General features: G+C 59.5%; 1 protein-coding gene across 2 annotated transcripts in view; it reads left to right on the top strand.

The window, feature by feature from the left end:
* The window catches only part of NTN1 (netrin 1), a 204,342-nt gene that overhangs the window by 136,035 nt on the left and 55,644 nt on the right, over window positions 1–12,663 (top strand). For both annotated transcript variants that reach the window (XM_047759288.1, XM_047759287.1), the window contains exons 3-4: window positions 230–418; window positions 12,468–12,617. In XM_047759288.1, coding sequence (XP_047615244.1) covers window positions 230–418; window positions 12,468–12,617 — 339 coding nt within the window. The remainder of the gene's footprint in view (window positions 1–229; window positions 419–12,467; window positions 12,618–12,663) is intronic.

The following is a 12,663-nucleotide window of genomic DNA, read 5'->3' on the forward strand; positions in this document are numbered from 1 at the left end:
TCTTCGAGGGAAAAGAAGGTTCTCTACCTGGGAGGGAAGCAGGCGCCTGGCCATGAAGGTTCAGGTCCTGCCAGGCGGTCAGTACGTTCGGATGGATGCAAACAGGAGGGCCCAGGAAAAGCTCCCGAGCAGAGGCTGCCTCGCGGTGGGGCAGCGGAGGAGGGGAGCCGGGTGGGGGGCGGACGGGGTCTCCCACGCCCCTGCCTGATCGGTGTCCTGCTTCCCGCAGCCTGTAACTGCAACCTGCACGCTCGCCGCTGCCGCTTCAACATGGAGCTTTACAAGCTGTCGGGGCGCAAGAGCGGGGGTGTCTGCCTCAACTGCCGCCACAACACGGCCGGCCGCCACTGCCACTACTGCAAGGAGGGCTACTTCCGCGACCTGGGCAAGCCCATCACCCACCGCAAGGCCTGCAAAGGTAGGCGGGGCGGGGCCGGGCCGGGGGCCGGCCCCCCCCCTTCTCCCTCCCCCCCTCCTCCATCCCCTCCTCCCCCCTCCCCCCTCCTCTCTCCTCTCTCCCTCTCCCCCCCATCCTCCTCCTCCTCGATTTCTTTTTCCCGTCCCCATGGCACGCACGCACGCACGCCTCGCAGGTATTTGGAGGTGCAGGGAGGAACAAAGGGGCGGCGGAGGAGCGGCCCGGGAGAAGAAAGGAGGTGTGAGCCCCGCGAGGGTGCAGCCTGGGCCCCGCCCCCTCCGCGCGCACAGGTGCGCCGCATACCACAGGGCGAGGGTCATGTTCACCCAGCTTACAAAGGACCCTCTTTCACCAAACCCCGCACAGATGCATGTGGGGGGATGTGTGCGCGCCCCCACAGACGCGCACCTTCGAGGCGGCGAGGTCGGCCGCATGGGGAGGGGCGAGGGGGGAGGGGCTCAGAGGAGCGCTTTAATCCACCTGCAAATAGTTTCACGTCTCAGGACAAAAAAAAAAACCTACAGGGAGACGGAGGACTCTATTTTCGCTCACCGAAGCAAGCAGTAATGTTTTAACTTTTCGCCTGTTTGTTTTCTCCCACTGACAAAAATGAAGCAATGGTCAGATGACTCAGAGGAGCTGATGAAGTGCCAGGGGATTTAGTGACCATGGGGGAGGGGAAAGTGCCCGCCCCCTTCCCTCCCCCCAACATTTGCTTTTGGGAATTCCAGGAACCAGGGCTCTCCGGGTCCAAAACTTGGGGCCTGGAGCCAGGGCTTGCTGTGAGCATGGCTTCCGGAGGAGAAAGTGGTCTCCGAGGGCTCCTGGGCCCCAAGCCAGCATGGATGGGGGTCCTCCCAGGGACCCGTAAAGACCCTGACGCGGGGCGGACCCGGGCCAGGCAGACACAGGCCCAGATGATGGGCTGCAGCAGAGAAACCCTTCTGTGGCCACTGCTTAGCCTTGGATGCAGCCAAAGTATCATCTTCTTAACAGGAAATCCACCAGATGTCGGGCACTTGTGTGCTGGACTGATTACATAATTCACAGGCTCCAGTGCAAAATGAAAACCCCTGGGGCTTCGTGTTCAGGAATTGCTAAGAATTTCAAAATGGCCAGTAGAGTTTCGACCAAGCATGTACCCTTCTGAGTGCAGGGCTCCCGAGGCTGGCCCTGCTCTTGCAGAGTGCTTTTCTCCAAAAAGCAGGTTCCTGTCTCTTTGCTCCAGGAGAAACCCTTGGATTCCAAGTGAGCGGGGGATGGATAGGGTGGCTCCCAGCACACAAGTACACTCTACTTCCAGATCTGTGGACTTAAGGCTGCCTCTGGTGGTTGCTGAGAGAAATTTAAGCATAAAGGTAGCTGGGCTATTTCCACATTAAAAACAACAAAGAAACAAAACCCCAAAAAACAAACTGATCCAGGTGAGAATCCCCTGGAAGCTTTGCACTGGAACTGAGAAGATGACCTGGGCAAAGGGATCCAGGAAATGCCTCTGGTGGCAGCAAGGTAGGGGCACCAGGGAAGGAGGGCTTTGGGTTTTCAGAGAATGGAGTTGGAAGGGAGCCAGTGCCTTGTGCCCACGTGTTTATTGTCTTTTTTCTACAGAAGAAATTGGAGTCAGGGTCTTGTAAACAAACTGCTTGCGCATAGATTTCTTGGGGATTTGGCCAAGAAATTTTAGTCAACGAGAGCCACTCAGGTGGGCAGCCCTGTGCTGGTGGGTGCAAAGGTCTGGTCTCTGCCTGAAAGGGCAGTGGTCATTTCCTGTGGTGCCAGTTTCTGCTGTCAGAGCAGGGAAGGCATGTCACCTGGAGAGTCAGGAAGGAGCAGGGCCTTGGTCATCTTGCCATCTGCCTCCCCTCCCTTTCCTCTGCTGCTGTGGGGAGGGATGAAGGCTGTGTGTGGCTTCTCACTGCTGGGAGTGAGGTGTCGGGAGGCCACAGGGTCGTGGGAACCCGCAGATCATTCTCCCAGGCTCTGCCACTCTGGTTAAGGATGCTGGCTTCCTTTGCTGGTTTCCAGGAGGGACAGATGCAGGCAGATGAAGGTGTGATCCTGTCTTAGTTCAAATACTGTGGCCAGCCTGGGTGGCTGTGTCTTTCCTCCCAACCCTTGACAGCAAGTGCTGTGGTGGTAACCTGGGAGAAGAACCCGTCCATGGAAGAGGAGAAACACAAGGATGGACTCTGCTCAGCACAACACCTGCTTATCCTGCTGGGGAAACGTCTCAGGAAAGGGGGGGAGGGGACTCTCAGTGCCTCCTGACTGGTGGAGAAAGCCTTCAAGGATCCTGCCTCCTGATTGGTGAGGAAAAGCATTGCCTTAAGTGCCCTGTTTCGTGATTGGTGAGAAAAGACAACGCCTGAAAGATCTGCTTTCTGATTGGTGAGAAGAATGTGATCGGAAAGGGCCTGCCATTTCATTGGTGGCATGCCTTGAAAGTTCCGGATCTCCCCCCTCAGCTCTTTTCCTGGTGTCACCGCCTGGGGGGCTGTGGGAACGTTGAATCAGCAGTTCCGTCACAGAACACTTCCTACCAAAGAAAGACGCTGGGATCTTGGCATAAACGCTGTGGGAGTTCAGACACCGGCAGGGGATGTGTTCCCCGGAGATCTTCAGACAGGGGTGTCTCCATCACACAGGCACGCGCGCGCGCGCACCGTGGCGTCCACTGTCCTGAGGATGGTTTAAGGAAACGGCTTCCTCGGTTGAACCATTTGGTCCCGGCATTTTGATTTCGGATGGTTTGCTCTCAGAGGCTTCCAGAATCGCGTAGGTGTGGAGTCACCCCCAGCCCTGGCCCTGTGGGAGATCTTGGTGCCAAGGCTGCACTTCTCTGCTCTGTTTCAGATGCATTTTCTGGGGTCCTCTTGACTCCGATTGGCCATTGGCCTGAGGGTGCTTGGGAATAACCCTGCGGGGGGCGGTGGTGGTGGGGCTTTTCCCCCTGACCTCCCAGGGCCTGGGAGGAGCCCTGGGCAGGGGGCTGAGGCCACCCATACACTGCTGGTGATTGGCTGCCTCCCAGCCTTGTTCAGTTGAGAGCAGGGGTGGAACCCAGACAAGAACAGCTTGGAGCAAGGGCACTCCATCCCAAACAGCATTGCGCCGACCCCCATTGGGGAAGTTTCATAGCAACAAATTTGTTGGGTTCTTTCTGCCCTCCCCTAGTTTAGAACCAGACCGGGGCTGGCAGGGCTGGTGCATACAAAGGACTGTAATCAACATGCCCAGGGGACAGGCGGCTGCACTCTCCCCCTATTCAGCGCAATTTCACAGCCCTGGGAAGGGCTCATTATGGCGCAGGCTGTTGTCCTGCACAAAGTCAGGCCAGATGAATCTCTCCCTTTTCTCGCAGAATGCTGTGTGAATGATACTCGTCCTGGAATCTGTCAGAAGATAGGCGGTTTTGTTTACCATTTGTCTTCTTTATGGACTTGCGGGCTCTTTCTCTTTAGAGGCAGCAAAGAAGACTTACCATTTAACCATTTCAGCCATGCCTCCATTTAAACGATATTAATTTATCATCTCCCCAAACCATCTGTGATGGATAAAGACATTCCAGGGGGCTCCCGTGAACCGAATTGTGATGAGAAGGGGACGTTGCCCACCGCATCTAGCATCCCCGCTCAGAGCTGCCTGTTTCTCTTGCCCGTTCAAGTCCAGTCAGCAGGGCTGAGCGCTGCCTGGCCGCTAAGAAGGGGCGGGCGGTGTGAGCAGAAACCCGTACTGGGTCCACACCGTCTTCACCAGGACTTGCTCGCTGCCCCCATCCCCCGCTGTTTCTTCCAGCAGCTGTGCCAAGGGTTGGGGAGGAAGCTGGTGCCTGGGGCCACCCCCTGGGCTCCTTGACCCCTCGGGCGTTGTAGCCAAGGCTGAGAAGCGGGACAGTAAGGAGAATGAGAAATCAGTACGGAGACTTGCTCCTGTGTCGAGCAAGCGACGACTCAGAGGGGGCCTAGGATTTCTTCCTTAGAGGGGAGAGACTTACCATCCATAAGTTTCAGTGTTTTGATGGCGTCTTGATGAAAACTGGGTGGAGGGGGATGTGTCTTTACAATTGTAAAAGTTTGCATCGTACTGGTAAGTCTGGGAGCTTAGTGGTACAGTCTGATGCTCTAGTGTCCAGATGAAAGATGGGATGGAATAATCATCACTGCTACATAGTGTGTGTGTGTGAGAGAGAGAGAAAGTCTAGCTCTGGTCATCTGAGGGTTTAGTGGCAGCACAGCTAGGAACCTGAGACCCCTGTCCCTTCCGGGCTGCAGGGTTATGTCCGTGCAGCCTGTAAAAGCCTAGAAACCAGAGACGCCCTTGCATTTTGTGGGCTCCTTGTCACCGTTCCTCTTCTGTCATCTTGGCGGCTGCAGGGCAAGGGGTTGGTCGTCTTGGGTGGAAGGTACTCAGTGGCTGGAGCGGCTCCCAGCTCAGAGGATAGAGACCACAACCGCAGGGTCCAGTCGAGGCCAGCACCCGTGGGGTGCGAGCCCGTCAGAGGAGAGGCGAGCCCCTGGGGACGAGCTCAGCTCCACCTGTGGCCCGTGCTCCCCGGGGAGCGCAGGGGTCAGAGTCCTGATCTCCAGCTTGGCTCCAGTCTCAAGGCCCGGCGAGCAGCACACGAGTCACGGGCCCTCCCTAGCCCGTGGTCTCCGCATCCGTGACGTCGCATCCAGATGTACCGTCTCTCGTCCCTCGAGGCCCCTCCAGCTTTGATGTTCCACATCCCTCTTTGAAAAACCTTTAATTAAAAAAACTCAAAAGTCTATCATTTAAAAATGATCCAGTAGAACAATGTCTCGTGTCGCTGAAGTTTGTGCCTTGGGGGCTCAGAGAAGCTGACAGAGCCGGGACATCAGGTGCAGGTGGTGGCGTCCCCGTCTTTGCAGATGAAGAGTCGCCCATCTTGTGGCCCGGCCCTCGAGGTCCCCTGCTCTTCTGAAGCAGGATCTTTCAGGCCCAGCCCTCCATCTCATTCTGCTGGGCACCCCTGGCCAGTTTCGTCACCTCCCTGGGTGTCAGTCCCCTTGCCTCTGAAGGCTGCTCTCGTCCTGATTCCATATGGACATTCCTGGAGAGTCCCCAGGGGCCCGGGGCCGGGCAGAAAAGCCCCCGATCCTCACACCCCGCTAGTTAACAGGTGCATTTTACTTGGGAAATCGCATTTGCTGCCAGGGAGCAGCAGGTAGGCCCCAGCCACAGGCTTGGGATGAAGAGCTTTTAAAGGCACGGAGCTTGGATTTATTGAGACCGGGGTTCGAGTTCCACCTCAGGGCGAAGTGGTCACTCTTTGGTGCTCCTGTTTTCTCATCTGAAAATGGGAATAACAGTCCCTTCTAGGGTTTCGATGTAGATTAAATGAGAAGATGCAGAGCCTCTGCGTGCCTGCCCGAGCCAGTGCATGCCCTGCGGCCCACACCCACCCACACCCACACCCTCGGGCACACTCTGGGAACCATCTGTAGGACCTGTGCCTTTCGCCTCAGCTGTAAATCAGGTAGGCGCAGGAAGCCCGGAGTTAACGAGATCACGGAGGGTCCGATAACCAGTTTGGGGTTACAGGGCTCCCCCTTCCACTCCCTGCCGTCTTGCTGCAAAAGCGGTGGGGGAAAGAGAAGCCATGCGACTTGAAACATTTACTCTTTTGTGCCTTCCTAGCCACCACTGGGAGAAAGAAAAGCAGAGCCTCGGAGGAGGTGAGAAGAAGCCGGCGGATTATCTGTGGCTTTAAATTCTCCTCGCTCCCTCATGAGCACGGAGAGTCTAGGAGCGGGCAGTGTGCGTGGGCGAGGTCGCCCGTGGTCTAGGATGTGACAGGAGGAGCTTTCCTGCGGGTCCCTCCTCCTCTCCTCCAGATTCACAGGGGCCACGAAACGGCCTCTTCCCCACAGGGAGGGCGAGGGCAGCAGATTGGCCCCGAGTGTTTGCACTGATCCAACACGTGCTTAGGAGCAGCTGCTCCACGTGGGAGCTGGGGTACAGCGGGGCCCAGGCCAGACACGTTCCCTGGAGCCCGTTGCCTTTCAGCAACCTCTCTCCTCCTCCCTGACCCTCACAACAGCCAGAGCTCAGCCTGGCCCATGTGGCAGGGCCCGCCCGCTCCTGCTTGCTTTGTGGGAGGCGTCCGAGGACACAGAGAGCCTCACTCCTGGCGAGAAGGGGTTTCCACCCTAACCCAGCGCCTCAGGCAGAGGTAGACCTTGGAGTCCCGGGGCCCCCTGCCTGGCTCTAGGCAGCTGCCACCTTCACCGACAGCAGCACCCCGGCTTCAGGGCAGGGTGGTTTCTCTCCCTAACGCTCCCCTCTGGGCCTTGGAGGCCCAGTGGGCCCTGGACGGGGTGTGTCTTCCGGACCTTGGCTGGGCAGGGCTGCCCCCAGTACCTGGGGTTTGGCCCTTTCTTGAAAGACCGGCACAGAAGGCTCCCAGCACAGGGCTGCCCGTGGGCAGGGTCCCCAGAGAAGCAGTTGGTGCAGGCCTTGCCCCCGACCCCGCGCCAGCCTCCTGTTCAGCCTGGACCCCCAGCGCAGTCCCCGCCTGAGGCCCCGTGGGCCACCTCTTGGAAACAGCCCTCAGGTCGATGCATCGGTGAGGACTGCTGTGGGGTACATGCTGGGGGACCCGAGTGGTCACAGAGGCTCTGACGACGACTGCTCCCTCTGCGTGTGTCTGTGTCCTCTTGTCTTAGGAGGACACCAGTCGTGTTGCTTGGGGCCCAGCCTGGTGGCTGCATTTTACCTTCATCCGCTCTTTAAAGAGCCTGCCTCCAGGTGCAGTCGCATCCTGAGACACTGGAGTCAGGATGTCAGCGTTTGAATTCTGGGAACACTAATTCAGAGCTTGAGGCCAGTGCTCCACGCCTGGCGTGGCCACGGGAAGGACGTCTAAAGAGAGGCCCGGTGCCGTGGTGGCGCTCTCTTCTCTCCTGCGTGGGGCTGCTCCCCTCCCCTCCACAAGCACGTGTCCTGGGGTCGCTGCGTGGAGCCAGTCCCCACAGGAGCCCAGGATGGATTTCCACAGCTGTGGCGTGAGCTGCCATGGAGAGAGGGCCAGCCCAGAGGGCGCACCACCCCGACGGAGGCCACAGGCCTCCAGGGCAGCCTTGTCAGAGGGAGCAGGAGGGGCTCGGGACAAGCCTCCGGGATCGGGGCGCCCTTCTCAGAGCTGACAAACCACATCTCAGAGAGGAGGTTCAGCCCAGTGCAGCGGGGGGTGGTGTCGGGCCCCTGGGTGTGGAGGGAAGGCCTGGCCGCAGGAGCGGTTTTCCGGTGCCCTGGGCCAGGACACTGTGCTGGACTGTGGCTGTGCGGGTGATGGCCCCGGGGGGCAGGCCGTGCTGCCTTGGATCCTTGGAGCCGTGTGGAAGCCAAGCCCTCGCCTGTTGAGCCGGAAGCGACTCTAGGGCAAGTATGGACTCTGTCCTTAGTGGGGAGCCGTCAGAGGCTCAGAGAGAGCGAGGCGCTGATCCAGGGTCGCACAGCATTAGTGGCAGGGCAGGGTCAGACCGGAATCTCCTGACGCCCATCTGAAACATCTGTGTGTCCTGAGCTGGCTGTTCCCGGCTGATGACCTGGAGCAAGGACAGTCTGGTTCTCCTCTGAGCTGGGAGGCCCTCCAGCCCGCATGGTTGTGAGAAACTGAACCCTGCTGCCTTCTCAGGCCCCGGGGCTTCCGCCTGCTCTCACCTTCCTCTTTGTGGAAAAACGAGTAGGTTGTGCCCCAAGCCCAGGTGCTGCCTGCTGCGTGCAGAGGGGTGACTTCTCAGGGACCGGCCTGACCTCTGCCCCAAGTGGCTGACTTCCAGGGAAACAGGAGTCACCCAGCAGCTTCCTGTGGCGGAAGATGTTCTGACCCAGGCCTGGTTCTCGGAAGAGTCAGGGCGGCCCTGCGCTCCCCTGCCGGCTGTGGCGCTGTGTGTGCAGGAGCGTCTGTGGCATCTCCACGTGTCTGGGTGTCTCGGGGTGTGGGGCTACAGCAGGATCCCTTTGGCTTTCTCTCCCTAAGGACCAGGGCCGGCGTCTCCTTGGTAACCAGTGGGTGGCTCAGACCTGCTTCCTGTGATGCAGCTGGCCAAGTCCCTTGTCCAAGGCATTCGAGGACCCACTGCAGGCTGTGGTCACCCGGCAGTGCTCCCCACACCTTGAAGCTCACCCTTCTTTGCACAGAGGGTATAACTTAGGCTTTCCTTATTCATGGGCTTTGGGGAAGCGGCCTTCCTTTGGGACCACGTAGCTTGGAATTGAGAAGGAGCACAATGAAAGTCTCTCTTGGGACCGCATTTGGCTGTACGTAACGGAGATTCCACCTGGCCTCGATGTCACTAGGGATGCGTGTATGTCTCCTGGCAGAACAAGAAGCCTGGGGGCAGTTCGGGGGGGGCGAGGGCCCTGGCGATGCACTCAGAAATCAGGCCTTTCCATCTCCCAGCGCTGCTCCCTCTGCCTGCAGTTCTGTTCAGTCCGTGGGCTCCTCTGTACGGTCATGCCAAGTTCATAGCTGGTGGGAGGACCAGAGGGTGATGGAGGAGGGTGTGGATGTGCCCGGGTGTTGCCAGGTGTCTGGGTGGCTGTGCTGCGCTGCAGGAGGGCTCCACCGTTGGGGGTGGTTCCACCCCTTTGTGTCGTGGTCTGTGCACATGGGTCAGAAAGAAGAATTTTCCAGCGTGGCGAGGTGAAAAGAAAGAAGAGTTTGAGATATGAGATGGATGCTGCTAGCGCAGCAGGATGACTTCCTGATGATCTAGGAGAGCTGCTGCCCAACATGTAGTCATGTCTGTTTTTATAGCCCTGGGAGAGCAGCGGTCACATGATGCACCTGCTGACCTGCTGATTGGTTGAGGGCAGAGGGGTCCTACGATACACTTGCTGGTTGGTTGAGGGCATATAAGGCCTCTAGAGAGGTGGGGTGAGGAGTGGGCCACATACCTTTCCTAGTCGGGGGCAGGAAGGCATCTGCCAGGTGGCTCAAGGAGGGGGAGGGTATATTACAATCCGATGGGTGGGGCCAGGATAAGGGTCTGGGAATTCTTGTCTTGGCCAGAGGCTTCGAGGTCTGTCTCCTTGAAGGGGCCTTGAAGCCCACCTCCCTGGAGGTGCCCTAAGCAGCCTCCAGAGCCCCCGCCCTCTGGGACCCGGCCAGCTTCTCTTGGGGAGCAGTAATTTGCATGGCAGCCCAGCCTGCTGTCTCTGGGAATCCAGGCAAAAGGGCCTGGCAGAACCTTGGGAGAAAGATTCGGAAGCCACACAGCAAAGCACCCTCTCTTTTAATCAAAGATGGGCCTAAGGATGTGCCTGCTCCACAAAGTGGCACAGCTGCCCTGCATCAGTGAGGATGGCCCTCAGCTCTGCCCACCCCAGCTGGCAGCACGCCAGCCGTGCCATCGAGGGTCCTCCTGCTTCCTGGAGCCGCGGGTGAGGGCGCTGCACACCCCTTCACACCAGGCTCTGCACTGGGCCAGCTCCAGCCTCGGCAAAGATGACCTGGACCTGGGGGTGAGTGGGCTCTGACCCTCCAGTAACCAGGTAACCTTCGGTGACCTCTCTCTGGCCAAGTCCAAGGCCCCGAAGTTACTGGCACACAGCTGCGTTCCGTCAGCACGGCATGGAGGGCGTCTTGGCATGGCTTTCCGGATTACCAGCAGGCCTGTGAAGCAGCCACGGGAGGTCAGCTGGCAGCAGCCTCGGCAGTCCACGGCCACCCGATGCCCACGCCCACGTCACGGGCTCGGGCGCCCGGTCCCATGCTGGGCCCTCTGCTCTCATGAGGCTTGCTCAGAGATGCTCCTCGGGCTCCATCGCCCTTCCCATCACAGGGACGGATCTGAGAGGCTGGAGGGGAAGGTCAGAGGTCACCTCCCCGCCTCCCATGACCATCCATAGCACGCATCCAGGCTGGGGGGCGGGGGGGGGGGGAGAAGAGGAGGAAGAGGAAGAAAAAACCAAAAGGGAATGAACTTGAATTCGTAGATTTAAGATGAGTTTCTAACACTGCTCTGTACAGGGGAGGGGTGGGACAGTGCCCTGTCCTCCCCAGGTCTGCGTCCCCGGCCCTCCTCTAACCCGACACGGAACCCCCTCTAACCCAACACGGAACCCCCGTGGCCTGGACCCCCACTCCCAGGGCTTCCAGAAGCGCTCTCGTGTCCACAGCTTCACAAACCGTTCCTGACCTTCCTCTGCTTCCTGCCGCCGCCTCCCTCCTCCTTCCTCTGCCTCCTGCTCCTCCGCAGCCACTCCTGGGCCCGAGGCCGAGGCCGGTGGGGGCGGCTGGATCTTCCCCCAGAGCCTCGGGCCTCACGCTGAGCAGCGTCGCTGCGGGGAAGAGCTAATTCGGCTCTTTGGGGAGCTCCGCTCTCACTTATTCCCATGGAGACTTTTTCCATTTGGGGTAGAAACAGAGCAGCTCTGGCACCAAGTGAAATTCCTGCAGGCTGTCTTCCTACAGACAACTCCCTACCCTCTCCAGGATTCCCTGGGGAGGGCGAGGTGGGCCCGGGGGAGGTGGGGACAGGCCAAAGGCTGGCCTCCTTCATCCTGCCTCCCCTTCGCTTCCCGCACTCTGGGTCCACTGCCTGCATCCAGGGAGGCAGGGGACTCTATCTGCAGGTACCGCAGATCTTGCTCAAGCATCACAGAGTTAGGGGGTGTCTTAGTCCACTCGGGCTGTGCTAGCAAAACGACCAGAGGAGTGCCTGTTGTGGTTTAGTGGGTTAAGGTCCCAGCGTTGTCTCTCTGAAGATGCAGGTCCTATCCCCGGCCTTGCTCAGGGGGTTAAGGATCTGGCCTTACTGTGACTGTGGCATAGGCTGCAGCTGCAGCTCCAATTCAACTCCTCCCCCGGGAACTTCCATATGCCGCAGGTACAGTGGTCAAACAAAACCAAACAAAACCAAAAAACCCGCCATGGTCTGGGTGACTTAGACAACAGCTACGTCTCGGTTTTGGAGGCCGGGAATCCAAGAGGAAGGTACCTTCGGACTCAGTGTCTGCTGGAGGCTGCCTCCTGCTCCGCAGACTGTGGCCTCGCCGTGCGCTTGTAGAGAGATCCTTCTTAGTTCCTCCTCCCATAAGGGCGCTAAGCCCACCGCGAGGGTCCCACCTCATGACCTCCGTCAAACTGAATTACCCCCCAAGGGCCTCACCTCCTAATGTGGGGGGTGAGGGCTTCAGCATATGAATTTGCAGAGAGTTCGCTGTAGTGGGGATGTCCCCTCAAACTCCTCTGGCCATTTCATGGCTGGGATCGGGTCCTTGGAACACAGGGAGGGAGCCTCAGGGCACAGTGTGACAAGGGGGGGCAACCCTAGCGCTCTGGCCTGTTCTGAATTGGGAGGAGGGGTGTGGGATGTGCAGCCAAGGACCCGAGAATCAGGGCTTCGTGGCCCCTCGCACCTTGGTCTGCCCCTTTCTGCGAGGCCCTGGAGCCACTCTTTGCATCTGGACATCAGCGATCCCCGTGACGCTTCCTAGTGCTGCACCTGCTGCGTCTCGTGTTCCGAAGCCTGAGTCTCAGAATGCTGGCTGCGCGTCACCGTGGGTGGACAGAGCAGAGTGGGGATGGCAGCCTAGGAGGGGTGTCACACCTCCCTGCTGACTCCCTCTGACCTGGCAATCCTCAGCGCTCCATCAGGCCCCTCCCCCCGGGGGGGGGACGTCCAAAGCCTGGGGGCCAGAAGCTGACTGGGGGCAGAGGAGCCAGAGGGCACGCACCAGCCTGTCCAGGGCAGGGGTACCCCCAGTTCCGCCTCCTGCACACGCTATAACCCCACAGCGTGTGTCGGCCTTCTTCCCAGGGTTCCATAAGGGCCTCTGGACATTCCTGCTGCCCATACACTCCTTTCAAGGCCGTCAGTTCTCATTCTCTTCCCCCGCTTCCAGGTAGGCAGGTGGTCCATCATCAGAGCTTCTGGAACGTGCGGGCTTGCCAGCCCCAGCCTCGCTCTTCCGCTGGGCTGGGGTCCAGGGCACTGTTGGCTGGGGAGGGCCCCCCCAGGGGTGTGTGTGTGTTCTGGCCACTCCTGCCCTCTGACCCCATGTTGTGTGTTCTCTACAGCCTGTGATTGTCACCCGGTGGGCGCCGCTGGCAAGACCTGCAACCAGACCACGGGCCAGTGTCCCTGCAAGGATGGCGTGACCGGCGTCACCTGCAACCGCTGCGCCAAGGGCTACCAGCAGAGCCGCTCCCCCATCGCCCCCTGCATAAGTACGCGGGAGCCGCCTTCTGGAGGCGGGGCTTGGGCGGGGGGCGG

The sequence above is a fragment of the Phacochoerus africanus genome, chromosome 14 (assembly GCF_016906955.1).
Source record: "Phacochoerus africanus isolate WHEZ1 chromosome 14, ROS_Pafr_v1, whole genome shotgun sequence".
NCBI lineage: Eukaryota > Metazoa > Chordata > Mammalia > Artiodactyla > Suidae > Phacochoerus > Phacochoerus africanus.